Source organism: Panthera leo, chromosome B1 (assembly GCF_018350215.1).
Source record: "Panthera leo isolate Ple1 chromosome B1, P.leo_Ple1_pat1.1, whole genome shotgun sequence".
Lineage (NCBI taxonomy): Eukaryota > Metazoa > Chordata > Mammalia > Carnivora > Felidae > Panthera > Panthera leo.
The window spans coordinates 126,528,732-126,551,953 of NC_056682.1; the positions used below are offsets into that span (position 1 = coordinate 126,528,732).

At 34.3% G+C, this 23,222-nt stretch overlaps 1 protein-coding gene across 5 annotated transcripts in view; it reads right to left on the reverse strand.

Moving 5' to 3' along the window:
* Positions 1-845: 845 nt before the first annotated feature.
* Positions 846-23,222, reverse strand: part of SMARCAD1 (SWI/SNF-related, matrix-associated actin-dependent regulator of chromatin, subfamily a, containing DEAD/H box 1) — a 78,103-nt gene continuing 55,726 nt past the window's right edge. For all 5 annotated transcript variants that reach the window (XM_042935878.1, XM_042935874.1, XM_042935876.1 and 2 more), the window contains exons 11-24: positions 20,402-20,492; positions 17,931-18,030; positions 17,173-17,232; positions 16,993-17,068; positions 15,399-15,534; positions 14,751-14,888; positions 13,195-13,290; positions 12,979-13,096; positions 12,538-12,659; positions 9,598-9,786; positions 8,868-8,986; positions 7,776-7,958; positions 6,723-6,832; positions 846-2,196 (exon numbers count right to left, since the gene is read on the reverse strand). In XM_042935878.1, coding sequence (XP_042791812.1) covers positions 2,135-2,196; positions 6,723-6,832; positions 7,776-7,958; positions 8,868-8,986; positions 9,598-9,786; positions 12,538-12,659; positions 12,979-13,096; positions 13,195-13,290; positions 14,751-14,888; positions 15,399-15,534; positions 16,993-17,068; positions 17,173-17,232; positions 17,931-18,030; positions 20,402-20,492 — 1,600 coding nt within the window. In that variant the 3' untranslated portion in view covers positions 846-2,134. The remainder of the gene's footprint in view (positions 2,197-6,722; positions 6,833-7,775; positions 7,959-8,867; positions 8,987-9,597; positions 9,787-12,537; positions 12,660-12,978; positions 13,097-13,194; positions 13,291-14,750; positions 14,889-15,398; positions 15,535-16,992; positions 17,069-17,172; positions 17,233-17,930; positions 18,031-20,401; positions 20,493-23,222) is intronic.

The window sequence follows — 23,222 nt, forward strand, 5'->3', positions numbered from 1 at the left end:
GAAAACCAAATCTCCTGATACTCCAATCTAACCACTATACAGTAATACCAACAATCAGAAACAACAGTAATGTTGTGACAAAAATATCTCCTGGTATAAAGTTACATGTCTCTGGATCAGGAACACAGTTATGAACACACATAAGGCATATGTTTCCTACCTCTTTGTAAGTTGCATTAAAAAATAAAAGTTGCTTCAGTTGGTCAAGATAATATTCCAATAACTATGGCTTCACATGCCCTTTACTGATAATGGATTATGATGTTCACTGACATCAGTCCAATGAACACACTGATGGGAATACATCCTAAGTAATAAATTTCAGTTTATTGAGAAACAGACAATATTAAGCACATATGATCTCATTTGTGCTCCATATTATATTTTTAAGGGTAAAGGGAGAGTTAGAAACTATTAAAAAGGGTGTGAAAATACAACTTATGTTCACGAATGCTTTTATTAAAGATATTATGGATTTAACAGCAAATGAAACAGCCGATCACTAAAGACATATTAACACAGAAAACTTATGAGAAATCCATTTTGAGAGATTTTTAAAAGGTAGTATTTCCAACAATCTAAGTGATTTGGGTCCTGCGACGTAGGAGGTAGTAATAATATTTGCAGATTCCTTCTAGCCCCATTATACTAAAATATACTGAATATATTCAATATACCTTCAAGATTGGGTAAACCTACTCAATCGTGAGTTTCAGAGTCTATAATATCTGAAGACTGCTTTGAGAGCTTCAATACTCTTCTAACTCCAGAGGACTATATTACCTTAGCATCTTAGCAAGTGAGGATGCCTCGAAAAGTATAATCTCCAATAATTACCAAGTCTGTGATTTATAAATAAGTTTATTTATAATGATATTTACATAATAAAAACAAAACACATGAAACTCACAAGTTATACAAAGAAACTGATGTATAATAAAAACAGCAAGATAGACTGACAGGCAAAATTTTAAAGAAAGATTTAATAAAGAGTTAAATATCAAATAGACAACTTTACTTCTTCTAAATTTCACTTTGTCACCCACACTGAATTGGAATTGAACAATGGCTCTCTCTTCAGGAGGTCCTGTACTGGAAATTCTGGAAACTGAGAAGTTATATTTTGAGAAGTGTTTAACGTTAATGACCTATTTCCATGCAGTACCTATCGCTGCCTTAATATGAAGTCACGTTCAGTCTGCTTTGAAGTGAAATAGCCTGCTAATCTGTTCTGCCAGGCTAGACAAATGTTACCCACATTTTGCTGATACGTGGAGACGTGGCAGGAATAAACTACTATTTAGAGAGTAAAGAGAACTGGAGCAGAAGTGACTGGGCAACAGTTTCAAGAGAAGCAAAAGCCAGGAGAGGGAAATCAATGAAAACATGCACAAGAATAGGCAGAGTAATAAGCACAATTAGTGCGGTTGGGAAATGAACAGAAGGAATTAATCCAAGGAGCAAGATAAGGGCTTCTTCAGTTACTATTCACTGGAAAACAACTTAGTGCCTAGCCAAACAAATTTGTTTTAACAGAAGTACTTGGAAGGACCTGGGGGTGTTAGTATATGGAATGCCACCTTTAAATTCAGGTTGAGTTCTTGTTGACAGTGGTGAACATCTGCTTCAAATAGCAATAAAATGAAAGCTATATAATCTATACAGCTGCATCCTTTAAACTAACAAAAAAAGAACTTCAAAGGAGACAAGAAAAACAAGACATAAGCATTGTCAAATAAGGCACATGTAAAAATCTACACACATTATCCAGTGAAAGACAATATATATATATTTGGAGGTAGAAATAATTACAAAAATACTGACATTTCTAAAGCATTAGCATATTTGTTACAAACAATCACCAACTAATCCCCATTCAGAAAACTGTTTTGTAAAATGATTATTCAACATCTTCAGGACTACATTATTTGTGGCTTTTTGTTTGAAATTTCACATGTGAGCATCTGGAGAATTCAGTTAGTGGCAAAAAAGTTGTCCATACTATGAGAAATGTAATATGGAAATTATAAAAAGTTATAAATGTTCATAAACCCCATGGTCATCATAATGTAAATGTCCTTGAGTGCACCAAGTTGATATTTCCTCATCAATTAGGAATTCACAATTCTTAACTTCACAGGCCCATTGACGTTTTTAGTAATGTGGCTATATCTGCTGGCATACTCCCTTCATCACCTGCAGGTCAGAAAGCGGCATTAAAAGTTTCATAAGAATATTTTATGAAATGTATTTTCTCTGATTCTAACTTTGGTAAATGCCTAATTGTTTTTCAAGGCCCCGTTTGTCTCAGTGTCACTCCTTGTTTAAAAACCTTCACAAAGCCCTATGTGTATTTAAGGCTACTTCCTCTGTGCTAACGTTCATGCCAGTACAGCCATCTATAGGCTAGGCTTCTGATTTCACATAAGTAATATCTAAAGATACACAGATATTAATCTAGATGACATTCTATTCATACAGTACACAGTATTTTCTCCTCAGGTTATTTGGTGAAAACCTTCATGTAACAAACTGAAGAGTAGAAACAAAGACAACCAAACAGAATCATCCATCAACACCCTTATTTTCAGTACAAAGATACAATCACTGACTTAAGACTTAAAACTGGCACATCTAAACAAAATAGTGAATATGGCATACCAGCTGAAGACTAAAGTGACCATAACTATAAATAACCCTTTCCCAATGTTTTCCCCATATTAAATGAGATTCCAGTATCTAGACACTTACCCAGTTAGTATTCAGGATTTTCTACAGTGGGAAAACATCTTGTGTCAAGGTGGTGTAGAATCTAGTTATCCTTGATTAATTCAATGAGTCACTCAGACTGTTTTTAGATGAACTGATTTATTAGTTTATAGGGACAATGGTATAGCTGTTTTTAGATGAACTGATTAAAGTGACAATGGTATACAACTATTTGTAGATTTTTAGCAATGGATAATTTTAGAAATCAGATATGGCTAAAATGCAGCAAAACTAATCACTTTTCTCTCTCTGTCACACATACACACTCTAGTTATAATCTAAAATTATGAGAGTACTTTTCCCTACTCTTCTCCTTTTAGTAAAAAACATATGCACAGAAAGAAAAACTATTCCATAAACTATCAGGGAGCTCACTGACACCCTTGCTTTGAAACGCATCCACAGACTTAACAATAGCCCATGAAATCTAAATTGAAACTGGTCCCAAATTAAGTGAGCCAAGTAAATAATCAGATCCAGAAGACAGTAAGACAACAAAGTTACAAACATATAAGACAAGACTGTAGAAAATTCAGTATTCTAGGAATTCAGGAAGAGGTAGAAAAAAGCAAAGGGTGAGGAAACTCTTCTAAATTTGAAGATACTAATGATATAATGCAATAAAATGCAATGTACAAACTTTGGATCCTTTTTTTGTTTTTTAAGCCTATAAGAGACTTTAAGGGGATAAGTGGGAAAAATCCAGATATGGGCAATATATGATAATATTTGGAAATTACTGTTAATTTTTTTGGATGTATAATGGTACTGTGGCAACTGAGAGGAAATGCTGAAATACTCAGAATGAAGTGTCAAGTCTACAACTGACTGTAATGGTTCATGAGTAAAAGAAGCCAGATGAAGCAAAATGTTTACAACTGTTAAAATCACTTATACTATGCTTTCAACATTTTTGCATGAAAATTTCCATAATAAAAGTTTTAAAAGGTAGAAAATTTATTAATATAATCACATTAAGAGGTTAAAGAAAAATCACACACACCCCAAAACCATAATTCTTATTCTAAAGCAGGGGTTCTCTGACTTTAGTTTGGATCAGAAACTCCAACCAGATTATTGAGTTCCAGTCCCAATTTCTGACTGAGTAGGGCTGGAGTTAGGCTTAGGAATTTGCGTTTCAAACTGGCAATTTTGCAGGTGATGCTGCTGTGGGTCCAGGGGCACTGCACTCAGAATCACTAAGGCAAGCTCTAGAAATACAAAAATCTGACAAGCATTTCTGAGAGGAATCATGGTACTTAATCTTTCATAGTTTCATGGGAAGAGGGGCATACAGATTGTTAACATAAAGCATGGACACAATTATAAATATATTTTTTGTTTACAGTGGAAAAGAACCTTACTGTGAGAGATGAAAAGAAGGGTACATGTACTCTCATTAGGTCAGTGTCAAATTATTTAAATGAAATCAGAAGCAAAATCATAGTTTAGAGAGTAAAGACATTATTGTATCTTTAGCCTACCAAATAAAACACATACTGGGAAAAATGGATACACAAATAGCTAAAGTTCTTTCTTGTTAAAACAAGACAAAGGAAAATTTCCTACAGAAACGAAGAGTGATAATGGGGGAATGATTCTTTAATTCTGAACATCTTAAAGCTAACAGCCTAAAAGCATAGCTGAAATAAGTTGCTATTTTTTTTTTTATTTAAAAAAAAAAATTTTTTTTTTCTTTAATGTTTATTTATTTTTGAGACAGAGAGAGACAGAGCATGAACAGGGGAGGGTCAGAGAGAGAGGGAGACACAGAATCTGAAACAGGCTCCAGGCTCTGAGCTGTCAGCACAGAGCCTGATGCGGGGCTCGAACTCACAGACCGTGAGATCATGACCTGAGCCGAAGTCGGCCGCCCAACCGACTGAGCCACCCAGGCACCCCAATAAGTTGCTATTTTAACAAATACTTGATGTGAAAACACAGGTACAATTTTAGACTAAACAAATTTATGTAAATATAAACAATTTACATGAATTATGACTAGACAAGACCGAAAACACACTGGTCTCACCTGAAATACAATTAAAATGCTATTAAAAAAAAAAAGAAAGAAAGTCCAGGGTACCATACAAAAGAGAACGAACAGAAGAAAAAGACAACAGTGGAGAGAAAGCTGTCAAATTTTGGAAGATGAAGAGCAAATGGAAGAATGGAAGCTGACTTTAGCAAAACAGACAAAGCAAAAACTTAAGTGTGTGCAGGTGGGAAATGCAGGAAGGTTACTTCACATTCACAATCCTTTCCTTGCCTCTCAAAGCTCAAGAACATGGAGGTACTACATGGCTTCTAAAAGATGGGGAATATACAGAGCTAAAACAGGTTGCAGAATAGGACACCTAAAGCCTGTGCAACAGAGCCAGCCATATACAAATGAAGGTTTATTCTTTGGAAAGTTTGAATCCGAAGAATGCTGGACGTGGGGACAGTAGAAGACTGGAACAGCTTCTCCTTTGCTGTAAGAATGCAGTCAGTAGGCTTACTGCATCTGCCACCATCCTCATTTCATAAAAGATTGGAAAGTATGTTTCTGGGGAAATGAACTAGCTCATGAGAAGCAACCTGTATACTTAAAGATAGTTGGGAGTCCAACAATCAAACTGCTGAAACCTCAATTAACTAACTATGATGGTTCTACTTAAAGACTTCTCGTTAGAATAAAATCTACATATCTGGGTATGTGCTAACACTACTAAATGAGAATATTTAATTGTTTTCCTAAATTTGAAAAGATGCCCTAAGAAAACAATCAGGAAAAAATGCTGCCCTGCGGAATCTTGTCTTATGCATTCACTCTATTGCTTTTGCTACATAATCTGAAATCAGCAAGTTTCCACCTCCACGCAAAGCCCAGTGATTAACTGTTTAGGTTATAATCGTCACGGTTACTTCTTACTCAAACTTGCTCTAATGCGTGCCCCCCCCCCCCCCCCCCCCCCGCCAACCTGAAGCACCCGGAAATAAATACTACACAGGAAGGAGACATAGTAATTCATCATATGGCTTTCTCGCTCTTAAAACAGATTAAAATATACTGAACTCTTATAATACAGAGTGCCCAGCAAAATACTGGGACATAGTAAATATTCAATGGAAGTTTGCTGAACTGAAATAAACTGTGATCAATATTAGTAATATCCTTATTAGAATGATAAAATAGCTTACATCCAATTAAATTTAGGTAAGATGTAAATGACTGCATGCTAACTTGTGTTAAAGAAAGAATACACAGACTTATTTACTTCTATCTACCTAAAAAAAGTGGTCACATGCTTTTTAAAAAGGACAATATGTCACTTTTATGGGGAAACTGGATGACAGAGTAGGAAGGAGTCTTGTTTGCCATTTTGTATCTTTTGAATCTTGAATTATGTGAATGTATTATCTTTTCAAAACTTTAAAATTATTCTTTTCAAAAAGGTCAAGTGAAGAAGGGCTCCCCTTAGAGGGTTCTTTGTAGTACCCAACAAACTTCAGTCTGAAATTACTAAATTTTGGGGGCTGTGGGGGAAGAAGAATCTTATTGCACTATAGTTCAGTAAGTAATTACCAGTCAAAATGAAATGTAAATGTTACAGTTCTTAATAAATTAATATTATGTCAGGCATTTTAAATCTTTGGGTTCATATATATTACTTATATAGTAAGTGTATCATAAAACTGTGGATAAAATTACAGATCTAATTTTATTTGGGGGATATCTTGGTGTCAAGAGAGAAGGGATGGAAGAGACAGAATTTCCCAAAATCAAACACTTATATCAGTTCTGGTGAAATAATCTTAGTTATTGTAATACTTCTGAAATGAGTATGCTTATCGTCTACCACGCCATCCCTATACTGTATGCCAGGTAAGGATTCAGGCCATTTTTGCTAATTCCTTGCTACTGCTATTTTTCATACAAATACCGAAGTTTCTGCTTACAAATAACTTACCTTCATCTACTGTGGTCATATCTTGTTCTAGTTTCAATTTCTGTTGGTTAATTTTTAGCATGGATTCTTCAATTGTCCCTTGGCTTATTAATTTTATAACTAGTACTTCTCTAAAGAAAATAGAAGATATGTCCATTGGTTACTTAATATAAAATTTGAATATATATAAACTATATAAAACATCTTAGAGGTAAGAATAATGTGAAGATTGCATAATAAATAGATCCCTAACTTTAAATTTCCTTTTATTCATATTACGTGGGATTAACATTTTCTGAGCGTGTAACTTCTAAACATCCTTTCTTATTGATCCAAGAAGACAGAAAGATATCTGTACTCCAAAAATTACTAGTAAAACTTATTTCAACAAACAGTCTGGGTTCAGAGAGATATTCCATTTTAAAAAGGAACATGCTTTGCTCATCAGGTTCCAATAAATAATTCAGTACAAAAAGTAAGGAAGTATAGAAAAGTAAAAAGATTACACAGGAAGTTTTAGTCCCATAATAGGCACTGATAAATATTTGGTTCATAAATGATTTTATCAATGTCTTTTGGAAACATATACTCCACAGAGAAAATAATGATTACTGGCTACTCACATCTGACAGCAGAGTTGAATTACAGGTATTTTCACCTCCAATGTCAAAATGATCCTTCACCTAAAATATCTACAACTCAGATAATGTGCTTCCTAAAGGATAATAGAGTAGCAACAGTATATATATTATTACGTCTATCTGGCTCTTAAAGGGTCTAACAAAAAAAGCCTTTTCAGTTACTAATATTTTTCAAATGAGCTGAACCGTTGATAGTATTTTGTTTTCATCAAAATTGGGGTGGGGTGCGAGGTTATTTTAACTACTAGAAAGTGAATACATGACATAGTGAGATATGTCATATTCAGCGTTGCTGGTATGAAAGCTATCAGCAGCCAGGCTTTGCCGAAAATAAAAAAAAACTGAAGCAGAATACTGACAGACTATATTCTACTCTTCTATACAAATTAAACAGGCATTTGGTTAAAACTAAATTTCAATTCAAAACACTTACTTAGTCTGGCCTACTCTATGGCATCTATCTTCTGCTTGCTTGTCATTGTAAGGGTTACAGTCAATATCATGAAGTATAACAACATTTGCTGAAGTCAGATTTATTCCTAGGCCACCAGCTTTTGTTGACAGCAGAAATACGAAGATATCCATATCGGTATTAAACTCGTCAATTAGATGAATCCTGTCAGATAAATATATTAGGCTAAATTTCACTAAAATGTACACAATTAAAATTGAAAACAATCACACTACATGGAAAAAAACCGTGAAGATGTAAATACATGCTCCTGGCACTAAAGCACTTTTCCTGCAGTTATTTTACTGAAAGACCTCGATTCACTAACTTCTTTTCCATACCATGTATCTTCCTACTAACTCTCACTTTAATTCAACTATTCAGGTTTGAGTAATCCTAATGGATTATTTTCTCCTTTGTTTAATGACTTCTGGCTTATCTAAATTTTGTGTATGGCTTTTCAATCTCTGGCCTTCGTCAGCTTTAGTCTTCTCAGAAATCTGTCAGCAGCTGCTCTTGATACTTTTGAACCAAGGATCTCAAGATCAAACTAGCAGGGTGTTTGTTCTCTTTTAGGATGACTTCTATCTTTAATGCAGGGAAAAAAAAAACCTGGCTGATAAAAAGCAAACCAAAAGTAATAATGAAGTGTAAACATACTATTAAAAACATTCTTTTTTTGTTTTGAAGACAATCTTTCTAATCTCTGGGTATTAAAAAAATAAACAACCAAACTTACTCAATTACTGTTAAAATACAAAAAGCCCAAGGTTTTAAAACAATCTTGGTTTAATGTAAGGTGCTTCAAGGCTTTGAATGAGTTTTAAAGGGGAAAAAACATTTTAAGGTACACAGTTCCAATTAGGTACTGAAATATATTTCTATGCAATTCAGATCAAAAACTTAAAAAAGGAAAATTTCCTTATCTTAACACAATGATTTCAAATAACCACATGAAAGACTCAAAGTAAGACAATTCAAATGCTCTATACACATTTAAAATTCTAGCATTTACTCTTATTTGAAGGTGAAGAGGACAGAGATTTTTCTGAAACTAAAGTGAAGTATACGAACCTTTCAGAAATCTGAGTCTTTCCATCTAATCTGAGGTACCTATGCTGATGATGTTTTAAGAGAACCTCTAAAATATCCAGCATCATGGTAAATTGGCTAAATAATACAACTCTATCACCCTGTGAAAATACATATATGGATTAGATACATGGAAAAATAAAATGATATAAGCATATAATGATCAACTGCTTCTTTAATAAAAATCAAGTAGTCACAGCTAAGGTAAATTTCTTATTATAGATATAACAAGTTTATATATAAATAAATTATCTTAACTTCTGAACTTCAGACTTAAAACATAATTCTTAGTTTTGGTTTTTAAGGACAGTTAATGAAAACAGCTACAAAAGTACTATTTGGATTATGATCTTAAAAATATACACTATTTCACATAGAAACTAGAGTGGTAGTTAACTTCAAAATAATTTAGAGGCAATCATACAAATAACCAATTATGTCATTATGTCATTATGAAATGAAAAGATTACTTTTTAAAAGCAACTCTACTAGCTGCTTTTTTTTTTTTTTTTTTCTGAGACTCAACAGAGGAAAAGTAATCAGGAAAACATATCCCCAAATATATCCCCTAAATGGTCAAAGCATTAGTTTCTAGAAAAATGTAGAACAGACACAGGTTACAACTTCAAGAAAGTCAAATCATGTCAGAATTATTTTTAAAAAGTTTATGTAATTGTAAAAATGTAAGAGGAATAGCATTCTTCTTTATTACCTTCTGTTTCAATTCAGACAAGATGCATCCTAAAACTCGGAATTTTCCAGAATCTAAAATCAAGTCCATGTCTAACTGGAAGCTATTAATATGTCGATACTGTTTACAAAGTACATGTAATTCAAAGTCTGTCATAACTTCCATATCTTCAAAGATCAAATCAGGGTTAGCCTCACAATGTGTAGGTTCCTCAAAACAAAACAGAATACACACTTAAAAATGAAGCTAATTTATAATATGATCAGAACACTTGAATAAAATTGTTCACATCTGGTAAAATAGCTAAATATCACATGTCACTACAACCAATTTAGCAAAGGAAAATATACTCATTTTCTAGGTACAATAAAGAAGGGAAAGCCCTTATTGCTTTAGAGATAACATACTGAAATATTCAGAAATGAAATAAGGTCTACAATTTGGTTCAATATAATCCTAAGGAGGGGTCTAGATGAAATGAGAGCAGTGTCATTCCACATAATAACTGTATAAGAAAATGGGTGAAGGTTATATGGGTAGAGGATTTAATTATACAATTCTCTCTACTCTTACATGTTTAAAATTTTCTATAATATATTTAAAATAATATAAACACATTTAAAACAGCAAATAATGACTTTTAACACCAAGATCTATAAAGAAGAACTATGGGTGGGTGCTAAGGGAGAATGAGGCAAAAACAAAGATTAATTAAAACTATAAACAAGGGGCACCTGGGTGGCTCAGTTGGTTAAGCAACCGACTCTTGATTCTGGCCCAGGTCATGATCTCAGGGTTCACGGGATCAAGCCCCACAATGGGCTCTGTGCTGACAGTCTGGAGCTACTTGGGATTCTCTCCTGCCCTCTCTCTCTGTCCCTACCCACCCACCCCCCACCCCATGCATTCTCTCTCTCTAAGTAAATGTACATTAAAAAAAAATAACCTACAGACAAAATATAGTAAAGAAAAAAATGAAGAAAACAAATGAAGAAAACCAATGCACTATCTAGGACATAAAATCTGAGGGATCTTTTTGGTAAAAAAATAAATAAAGAAGTGCATTATGGAAGTCTCGATTAGGAGCTGGCAGATTTTCTAAAAAGGGCCAGACAGTAAATATCTTAGGTAGGCTCTGTAGGCAAAATGATTTGTTTTGCAACTACTCAACTTTGCACTTGTATAGGCATAATGTTGTTTCACTTTATGTGTTTCATAGATAATGTATTTTTTAACAAACTGAAGGTTTGTGGCAACCCTGTGTTGACCAAGTCTATTGATACCATTTTTCTAAGAATATTTGCTCACTTTGTCTCTCTTGTAAGTCTTCAGATATTTCAAATTTTTTCATTACTGTTATATTTGTTATGATGATCAGTGATTACGACTTGCTGAAAGCTCAGATGACAATAGCATTCTTTTAGCAATAAAATATTTTTTAATTAAGGTATGCACACTTTTTTAGACATTATGCTGTAGCACATTTAGTTGACAACAGTACAGTGTAAACGTAACTTTTATTTTGTTAATTTTTACAAAATTGTTTTTTAACGTTTTTATTTATTTTTGAGAGACATTGAGAGACAGAACATGAGTAGGGGAGGGGCGAATAGAGAGGGAGACAGAGAATCTAAAGCAGGCTGTAGGTTCTGTGCTGTCAGCACAGAGCCCATTGTGGGGCTCGAACTCACCAATCGCAAGATCATGACCTGAGCCGAAGTCGGTCGCTTAACCGACTGAGCCACCCAGACATCCCTAAACATAACTTTTATATTCATGGGGAAACAAAAAAAATTCATCTGCCTTGCTTTATTGTGGTGGTCTGGAATCGAGCCTGCAATATCTCCAAGGTATTGAGGAAGTAGTCACAGACAAAAAAACAGAAACTAAAAGACTTGGTTAAACTTTATTTATAAAAATGGCCCTATGGCCACAGTTTGCTGACTTCTGATACATACTGTCAGTCCTCTTGGGTATTATAGAAGTTCTCCACACTGTCTTTTTAAAAATTATTTTAATGTTTATTTATTTTTGAGAGAGAGACAGAGTGTGAGCGAGGGAAGGGCAGAGAGAGAGAGAGAAACACACACACAGAATCCCAAGCAGGCTTCAGGCTCGGAGTTGTCAGCACAGAGCCCAATGCGGGGCTTGAACTCATGAACTGTGAGAGCATGACCTGAGCCAAAGTTGGATGCCTAACCAACTGAGCCACCCAGGTGCCCCATCTTGACCTTTGTCTTAAAAATAAAAATGCAGGGGCGCCTGGGTGGCTCAGTTGGTTGGGTGGCCGACTTCAGCTCAGGTCATGATCTCACGGCTTGTGAGTTCGAGCCCCGCGTCAGGCTCTGTGCTGACAGCTCGGAGCCTGGAGCCTGCTTCCGATTCTGTGTCTCCCTCTCTCTCTGCCCCTTCCCTGCTTGCTCTCTCTCTCTCTCTCTCAAAAATAATAAACAATAAAAAAAAAAAAAAAATGCAGGATGCCTGGGTGGCTCAGCTGGTTAAGCATCCAACTTCGGCTCAGGTCATGATCTCATGGTTTTTGAGTTCAAGCCCTGCACTGGGCTCTCTGCTGTCAGTGCAGAACCTGCTTCGGATCCTCTGTCTCTCCCTCTCTCTGCCCCTTCCCTGTTCATGCTCCCTCTCTAAAATAAACATTAAAAAAAATTTAGGGCACCTGGGTGGCTCAGTTGTTAAGCATCTGACTTCAGCTCAGGTCATGATCTCATGGTTTTTGAGCTCATGCCCTGAATCGGGCAAGCCCCGCTTCTCTCTCTCTCCCTCAGTGTGCCTCATGTGATTCTCTCTCTCTGCCACTTGCTCACTTGCACTCTCTCTCTCAATAAATAAATAAAATACATAAAAATAAACATGCTTTTCTTAAGTATGGGTCAATATGCTCGTTAGGTTTAATTTAACCTTATGTTGCTAAAGCTTAGTGTTAACATAATGTGAAATCCTTACCTTTAGCATAAGCTGAGACATTTCCTTGAGCTTTTCAGCTGTGTAATATTGGCGATGTAATAAAGGATGATTGGCCATTTTTCTCAACTGCATCATTACATTGCACATCTCTGTATTTTTTTCTGTGATCCAAAGAACATGCATTAAACAAAACCCCAAAACCAGGAAACCCACTTTAGATGCTGTTTCTCTCCTCTCTGCCCCTCCCTCACACATGCATGCTCTCATTCTGTTTCTCAAAAATAAACATTAAAAACAAAAAAACCCACAAAACCCAAGCTGATGTTTGCTGAAATATACCTCAAAGCAAACAAAAAGTTTATTTCTTCAAATTCTAACTAATTTTTTAAAAATGAGCAAATCCCACCATAACATGACTAAATAAAATGTAGCCCCAGTACAGATTATTTTTCACATGAAATTGTGAAAGTCAGATGATACCCATATTATTGATAGATTTTTTTAATCTGTTGAAAAGACCCAAATAGAGTTGCTCCTGTTTTTCTGACATTGCACACAATTCAATTCGATCTTTCTTGGGAGGTAGCTGCTTGAGAACCTGAGAAAGGAAAACAGTTTAAGCAGATCATTCAAATAAAGAAGAAAACAGATTTTTAAAAAGCAATCATAATAAAAAAATACGCAAATAAGAATTACCTCTTCTTTTACTCTTCTGAGAATAAATGGTTTTATAATTTGTTTTGCATGTGCTATTCTCTCTTTTTCATATATACTTTGCTCATCTGCTGATTTCTAAGTAAAAAAAGAACATATCCTTTTAGAAATTACTTATTTAAATGATCACAGTAACAACATTACATAACATGAAAATCATCCTCACTATCATCAGGAGTAATTTTCCACAGAAATGCACTTCATTCTAGATAGAATATCACATGTCAACTCTGGGCTATAATCTACCTCTTCAAGCTCCATATGTATTTTGAGGTTTCATGTATTCTGCTAAGCTAATGAAACTGAACTGTTCTAGGATGGTGTTCAGAATCATTAAGTCATAACTAACGAGTCGTAACAAATGACCAGGTCTCATGAAAAAGTGTGTGTGTGTGTGTGTGTGTGTGTGTGTGTGTGTGTGTGTGTATGTTTAACAGGTTGGGAAAAAGAAGAGAAGAGGAAGAGAAAGAGAGATAGGTAGGAAACTTATGTTCTAGGTAGAAAGCTAGTGCCGGGGATGTAAACCATGTGGTCTAAAAGACAGGGATGGTTCCTAATCAAAACCTATTAATTTTGGAGAATTAAAGAAGTGGAATTTTGTTCTAAGAAGTGAAAAAGTCCTTCATATTCTATAATCTGCTTGGCCATCAAGTGGGAGTGAATCCATTAGTGAAAGTTTAAAAGGCCATTAATTTGCAGTGGAAGACCACCATAGGAAATTCTTGGAAAATATGCGAGACTTGGGAGACAGTCAAAAATGTGTATAAACATTGCTGTACTAGAAAATTTAGGAGTCTCTGAAGATTATACTGTACTTTTAAGTTTGCTTATTTATTTTGAGAGAGAGAGAGAGAGCGCGAGTGAGCACAAGTGAGCAGGGGAGGGGCAGAGAGAGTGTATCCCAAGAAGGCTTCATACTGTCAGCACAGAGCCTGATGCGGGGCTTGAACCCACAAACCACAAGATCAAGACCTGACCCGAAACGAAGAGTCAGATGCCCAACTGAGCCACCCAGGCAAATCCTGTACTTTTTCTAAGCAACAGGGAGAAAATTAACCAGACTTTCTTTTAAATAGAATTTAAGTGTAACTTTTAGAAATTGTTACTTTTGAATTTTATTTCAAAATATATTTTCCAGTATAGGAATTTTCTGGACATTCTACCTTTGTCCAGTTCTACAGTTTACCTATAAAGAAATGCTCCTAATTTACCTAATTTTAGTAAGGCAAATGCAATCACCAAATTTTCCACACAAATTATGTATCTGAGTTCTCCACTAAACTAAACCTGTCATTTCAGAAAATCAGGATATTAAAACCAAAACTCTTAGACATTAATTACAAAAGTTACCAACTTATTTCCCATTGTATTTTGGCTAACTTCCCAATTCACCCAAGTATAGGGATATCAACTACTTAAACTTAGTTGATAGCACAAATACACTATGAAAACAAGAAAAAAAAAAGACAAAATAGAAAAACGGCCCCCATAAAACACAAAGTGACATACTTGGGAGAAAATAATGAATTTATGCTTACTGTCTTAGAGGAAAACATTCTTCGTATTTCACTGGTGCTACTACTAAACATGTGTGGCATAACGAAATTCAATAGTGACATGAGTTCTAACAGATTATTCTGTACGGGTGTGCCCGTGAGCAGCAAACGGTTATTTGCCTGTGAATGAATGAAAGTAAAATTTAGGTTTTTTTTTTTTTTTTTTAAAGCCAAATCCTTGCCTGCATTTCTCAGTGGGGGAGGAAAAAAATGTTAAGACCATTATTAATAATGTAACATTTTCTGATAAAAGACTAGTAACTGAGAAAAATTATCATCTATTGTGTTTTAAGGTAGAATGTGTAAAAATAATGGTTTCATTTGTAAGTAGGTAACTTATGTCCTCATATCAATCACTTTTATGAGGCAATGAAAGTAGATTATATTTGATATTCATAAAGTTTATCACATAGAACAGGGGTTTGCAAATTGAGGCTCATGAGCCAATAAATATGATTTTTATATTTTTAAAGGGTAGTTAAAAAGCAAAGAAGTGGCAGAAGCTTAATGGCCCACAAGGCATGAAATATTTATTACCTGGACCTTTACAAAAAAAGTTTGTTGACCCCTGATATCAAATACTAAATACATTAAATTATAATTGGAATAATTCACAGAATCCTCTCTTACATTAATTGTCATAAGGTGCTGGTAGCGGATAGAGCCCATATTCTTCAGCATATGGCCCTCATCAAAAATAGCATAATTAAGTTTCAGCCTTCGAAACAGACTACGATCATCAGAACTGCTGATTGCGCAATTATACCTGTCACCAAAAAAAAAAAAAAAAAAAAAAAAAGTCTAAGGTTATACCTTTAAAAGCCTGGACCACAGTGAGATTTAGTGTTTTATAAAATTTTTATTCATGCAATTTTAATAACCAGTAGTTAAAAGATACCACTAGACATAGTTGATGTTCAAATAAATACTGATGCACTTGTATCCAATAATTACTTATATGTAACCAAACTATAGAAGCTGCCATATGTAGGAAAAGGAAAATTTAAATGTTACAATTAGACAATATCTACACACCTAGGAAGAAGCCAATTTGGGTAGAATTTATATGTAATCTGCAATTTTTATACTTTTTCTCATGAACTGTTATACATTCAGAACAAACAGGGAAAAAAAGGACATGAAATTAAAACATTTGTTAAGTACATAATACTATTGTATTAAAGTAGTAGAGTACATCCAAGAAAAAAGTTAATAGCAGCTACCAGTACTAGACTATCTATGAAAATGAAGTCCATTTTATTTAGAAAAGATGAATTCTGGATGAATTCTTTTAATCATGGCCTCCTACAGAAGTCAGTAGAGAAAATAGTAACTAAATACTGAGAGTTAACATGAAGATTGAAATAACCTATATTTAAAAATGCAATATGAGAGCAGTAACTTCTCTGCTTAATATTTTTTCAATGTTTATTTTTGAGAGAGAGAGACAGAGCATGAGTGAGGGAGGGGCAGAGAGACAGAGACCCAGAATCCAAAGCAGGCTCCAGGCTCTGAGCTGTCAGCACAGAGCCGGATGTGGGGCTCGAGCCCACGTGCTGTGAGATAATGACCTGAGCAGAAGTCGGACGCTTAACTGACAGCCACCCAGGCACCCCTCTGCTAAATATTTACGCTAAAACAGCCAGTACACCAAGTCATGATTAACTTGGTAGAAAGTTATATTTTCCACCCGTACTTCTATAAATCAATTTTTTTTCATTTAGAGAGTGAGATTTCACTGTATTTATTAATACAAAATTATTAATTGTTGGAGAACAAGAAGCTGGAAGCACCATGAGAATGTCCTGAAGGAAAGGAATAGAACTGCTTTCAGTTCCTTGCTGCTCTGTGCTTTTCCTTCAGGACATTCTCACGGTGCCTCCGGCTTCTTGTTCCCAACAATCAATGATTAATAATTGACATAAGTTAGAAATATTACAAATCATTTGGTGGGATATCTTAAATTTTACTTTAAGTTTAACAGAGTCTTGTAAAACTACACTTTCAATCAAGTGGACAAAGCCTTTTTATAACCATTAACCATCATCTGTTATACTATTAAAAAACTGAAAAATGCCCGAATTCTCAACATAAATCATTCCATTACTTTTGTTGTATAGTTCTTAGCATAAATTTTCCTTCATATTACTACTAAGATATTTTTAAAAATTTGAGGGTTACACAAAATCTTTCCTGCTCAAATATACTTTGTCTCCATACTTACGTGGTCACAATTACATTATATTCTTCGTATTTACTATGGATGTTATATCTAATCTGTTTACGTTCTTCTTGAGAGCCTACAATTTAAAAACACCACACACATATTGGTTACATTTACTGTACTTTACTCTATGTAAGGATTTTAAAGAAGTTTCTAATTAAAGCAAAATGACATTCTTACCATAGTAACAGAGCACCTTTAAAGTGGGGCACCATAAATTAACTTCTCTCAACCAGTTATCTATAAAGCAAAAGAGATATTATTTGTATCTGCTACAACAGGTTATGTGCTACAACAGGTTATATGCAGTGAAATGAATTCTATCCAGAAATTCTTTTGCAAAATAATGATAAAAAAAAAAAAAAAATCAAAGACCCTTCACAATTCTCCTGATGATTAAAATAATTTTGAAGAGGCATAAAATGAAAGGCAGATGGCCAACCATTATATTTATAGGTCATTAATTTCCATTTTAAAGACTTTTTTTGGATTATGTTCATACGTATATTATCTACTCTAGTCAACATCCAATCAATTAAGAAAGAGTAACTTCAATGGGGATGAACTGTATACTTTCTGATTCTATAAATGTTTAATTATAAATTTAAAAGCACTTATTTCTCTTAAATTACTCATCAAAACAATTTTTTCATTAAAACAATTTTCTAGAAGTATTACAATAGTCAATGATCTTATTGATGGTCCCTGATCCATAATAATTCCATAATAATTCAAAAGGTGAATAACTGACTTGTATTGCAGTTATTTTAAAAGATGTGCAGTATAATCAAACACGCATACTCACACATATACAAAGGGAGAAAAAAATATAAGGTGACCACGTAATATTCACCTCTATAAACTAAGAAATCACAGATTTTCTTCTCCCTATACACAACCCTATACAGTCAAGTGTAGTTGTCCACAATATTACAAACCTATAGTTGATGCTGGAACAACGATCAAATGAGGACCTTTATTACCCTCCTGATAAAGGTATGCCAGGAATGCAATGGCTTGAATAGTTTTTCCTAGGCCCTAAAATTAAATGTTTAAAAGACAATATATGAAATTTAAAAACAAAAAATACTGGAAAACACAAAAGGAAAAATAATACTTCTGGTTTTATTTATTTTTGATTCCCCATAATGCAACCATATGAGAGTTCTATATTCTTAGTTCCCAATGACTGATAAAACAGACCATAATGTCCAAATTACACTAAAACTCAGTTTAATGAGCAGGATGTATCCTGCTAGTTAAAATACGACACACATTAATATGGAAGAGCTTTGCAATGCATATAAAGGATATAATTTTGGTAACTATTTATATAAAACAAATATTTCATACTAAAGAACAATGTTCCAATGACTAATCAGATCATATGCCTATCCTATCACCCACCAATTTCACTTCTAAGAGTATATTCAAGAAATATGAGGACATACATCCACAAAGACCTTGGGTAAGAATGTTGACAGTAGCCAAACACAGGAAATGACCTAATGAACTTCAACAGGAAAATGGATACACAAGTTGCAACATATTTATACTATGGACTACCACATACCAATCAAAAACCAAACTACTGATACATATAAGAACATGGATGAATCTCTGTAACTTTATCATGCACCAAATGAACCAGAAATAAACAGTATATACTGAATGGCGCTATTTATATAGAGTTCAAAATTAAAAAAAAATAACCTATGTTTATAGACATCAGAATAGTGGTGGTAATAACTAAAAAGAAGCATGAGGGCATGTTCCTGGGACAATGGAAATGTTGATTTGGGAAGTGGTCACATGGGTGCACACATATGTAAAAAGTCACTATGTTGAACATTTGTGTATTTTACTGCAAGTAAATTCTATATAAGCGAAGTGGGGTTTATTTTTAGGCTACTGAGCAAGTTTAGCTAAACACTGCCAGCTGTGATAAACTGAACTGCCCTCATTCCTGTGTTGAAGCCCTAATGCCCAATATGACTATATTTGGAAATAGGGTCTTTAAGGAGGTAATTAAGGTTAAGTGAGATCACAGGGATGGGGGCCCAATCCCCATTGTCAGAGAAAAAGACACCAGGGATGTGTGAGCAGAGAAAAAGACATGTGAGGACACATCAAGAAGGTGGCCATCTGCAAACAAAGGCTAGAGGCCTTAGGAGAAACCAAATCTGCCAACACCTTGATCTTAGACTTCTAGTCTCCACAGATGTGAGAAATAAATTTCTGTTGTTTAAGCCACCCACTCTTTGGTCTTTTATTATGGGAGCCCTAGCAAACCAGGCAAGACACTAATTTATAGATATTGTGTTTTACAGGTTACAAAAACAGTTTCACATATTATACCTCATTTGATGCCAAATATAATCTTAAGATACAGAAATTACTCATGTTTCATTAATATTGGCAGAGATTAGGCCATTCGGTAAGGATTAGCCCATGAAAAGCAAAGGTTTGGGTTCCAAACCCAGATTTGATTCTCAAGTCCAGCTCTCCACAACTGTAATGTTCTATATTCTATATCTAATTCTATAACTATTTGAAATCCTGCATATATATTGTTTTCTATCAGATAAAGAGCATCTTTGTTATAATGATAATATAATGTATGTGTGGGAATAGTCTTAAAGTACAAAAGATTACTAGAAGCTAACTACAGAATAAGGATCACTGTTAATTTTTATTTTGAAAATGTAATATACACTGTAATACATATGTATTTAATAAGCATTTTCTCCACTGAACAGGACTAATTTTTAATAAACTTTTTAACAGAAGAAGGACATTAAGGTTAAAGGTCAAGTTTCTATGTGACAATACCTGAACTACTGGGTGTAATGTGATGGGGGCGGGGGTGGGGGTGGGGGTGGGGAGTGGTGCACAGAAACTCAGAGACAGCTAACAAAAAATGGCTGAAATGATGTTGCTGATAAATGTGTGGATTTATTTATAAGTCTCTATGAATTTTCAAAGTAGCTATAGAAAAGCACATAAAACAAAATCTTAGTATTATACATATGCATATTGTGTATGTACATACAAACACACACCTGCAGAAGAAAATAATCTCAAAAGATATACACCAAAATAGTACTTATTTCAAGGCAGCAGGAGTATGAGGGATCTTGATTATTTTTGGAATTTTTACGTAACGTCTAATTTTTAAAACATATATATTAATTTGATAATCAGAAAGAAAGTAGAGCCCATTTTCATTTTGAGGGGCAATGAGGAGGCCAGAGCTAAGAGAAGTGCTAGAAAATTAGAAGGGGTGACTGGAGTAATAAAATACTGATGTGAGAACAGTTAACTACAGGGGTCAAGGGAAAATTTTACTTTTTAAATGATAGCAAGAAGGCCTTTTAATGATGAATCCTAGAAATAGAGTACTACTTACCATTTCATCTGCCAAAATGCCATTAAGTCCATGTTTATGTACCAGTGCCAGCCAATTCAAACCAACCTTCTGATAGGGCTTGAGTGACAAACTGGTAAAGAGAGTTACAAAATATTACAGATTTATACTTCTATACTTTTATACTCCACTAGTTTTATGACATGAGGTTTAAGTTTACAATGCACACAAAAACTGAAATACCCATGTCTAATCTTACCTTTTAACTTACAAGCTATTTACACTTAGTTAAGAAAAAAGAGCCCCAAACACAATGCATTTTCTTCTATTTTCTCAACTTTTATTTTGTATTGACTTACTTTTTCTGGCTTTAAGAATTACAAAAAATATTTCCATGTTCAGTCATAATGTAATGCCACCAAGTTAATTCCATAACTGATCACAATATTAACCATGATAACATATTACTAACCTAATATATACTAGAAAATGGTATTGTATGGATTTGAATTATACCACATTAGGGAACTTCAAGTATTAGGACAACACAAGCTTAATTTGCCTCTTTGCCAGGTTGACTGAATAAACACTTTCTGAATGAGTGTCAGTCACCTCTAATGTCAGTGGTATGTATATCTGGAAGGCATATATATGTATTTGTTTTTGAACTGTATATGAATATAAATTTGAGAGACATCAATGAGCATCAAAAAGTGAAAGTAGCAGGCAAGGGTCAAAAATCTCATTTAATTTGGAAACACATAATTTGGAAATAACTTCTTTGGAAGGTAATATTGGAAGGCTATTACCAATAAAAACACTATTTTTTTTCTAAAAGTTCAAGTAGTTAAAAACCAATAGCAATTATTACTAAATACCTATTACATACAGATACACAAATAGCATTTTCAAGCACCACCTCATTTAATCCTATAACATCCATTAAGACTGCCTTTTATCATTACTTGAAACTGATGAAAAACCTGATGCTAAGTAATCTGCCTGAGGCTGCATAGCTACAAAGTGTTATGGATGGCTAAGATTTTAACTAAGGAAGTCCATCTCACTCAAAAGTTTATCCTTATACTCCCTAGGTCAGCACACAATACATATTAACATGAAAAGCTAGGATAAAGACACACCTTTCATCCTCCAGCTTTTATCCTCTCCCCTTATTACCTATTACACACATCCTATCTGCACATAGGTAAGGAGTCTGAACACAGCTATGGTATAATAAAATGGTTAAAGGGCCAAATTCTAAAATCAACAGACTTTAATTAGAATGGGGTAAAAGAGGTAGGGTAGAAAGATATACATCTTAAATTAGAAATATGTTTCGGGGCACCTGGGTGGCTCAGTTGGTTAAGCGTCCAACTTCGGCTCAGGTCATGATCTCACAGTTCATGAGTTTGAGCCCCATGTCGGGCTCTGTGCTGAAAGCTCTGAAGCTGACAGCTTTGGATTCTGTGTCTCTTTCTCTCTCTGCCCCTCCCCTCTCCCACTGGTCTCTCTCTCAAAAATAAACATTAAAAAAAATTAAAAATAAATCTATGTTTCAGCTGTGGGGCATGCAATCTATAAAACATTTCTCATTAAAAAAAAATAAAAGCATTGGTGGGGAAAAATTCAGCAATATTGCTGAAATCTTTACAGTTCATTTAAAAAAAAAAAGTCTTTGTTTTCCTGATCATGTAATTTCAACTGCCACTACAAAAGTAATAATAAATAAAACATATTACCATAGATATTTTAATTTCCAGATCCAAATGAATTTTCTACAATGGTGAAAGTAAATGCTCATACTGGAATATTTAGTCTATTCCAGACACAATGCTATGGGCGTGACATGCATGATTACTTCATATAATCTAATGATAAAGCAGTAATATTATTATCCCCATTTTAGAGATGAGCTGATCTCTGGGACTAGGAGAAGAGAAGTAACTTGCCCAAGGTCATATAGCTATACAAATGCACTGTACTGCAGTGGCAGAGACGGAATCCAATCTAGGTCTGATCCAGAGCTCAGCCCTTCAACAACAGAACATGAAAAAGTTCTTTCCTCCTGACCCACCCGTTCTATGGTCAAAACTGAGTTCTTTATTATTTTTGAGCCGCTCTTGATGCCTTAGTCATCCCACACATGTAAGGTTCATACTTTATGAAAATGATGAAACTTCATAAGGTGGGCAAAGTACGTCATTTATAAATGCATCAAAGCACCAAGCATGCTATCCCAACATCGATCTATCACAAATAGCCAAGAAATATTGAGAAACTAGTGTAACTGTTAAAATACTCTTCACTATACATAAAACTTTAAAAAGTGATGAAGGAGTTTTGAGAAGCATCTACTATATAGAATTTTTCAATCAAATAAAAATGGCTTCATCCATATCACAAAACAGCTCTGCTGGCTGTTTCTGATCAAGATACTAAATAGCTTTGTTATACTGAAATATTTGTTTTAAAAATACAATGTGTGTGCTTGTGTATGTGTATACACACATATGTATTTTTGTGTATACGCTCCTCTACTGGATTTATCTAAGCTTCCAATAACTTTTTATTGCTTAGTATCCCAACAGTGCTGCCCGTCAACAGATCCCTTCTTCAGAAGGCAAAAAGATCAATGAAAATGCAATTTTGACAAAGATGCTTTAAATCCAATTTGTTATGACCAATTTTTAAAATAGGGCAGCTATATTCTTTCTCTAGCAGGATCTAATATTGAGATGCTGTACAATCACACCTTCTATTTATTTTGACATTCTATCGTTTTCTAAGAATTTTCATGACTGCATATAACCCCCCCACACCAGTTTATAGATAAAAATGTAATCTGCCCAAGCCTTCTGAA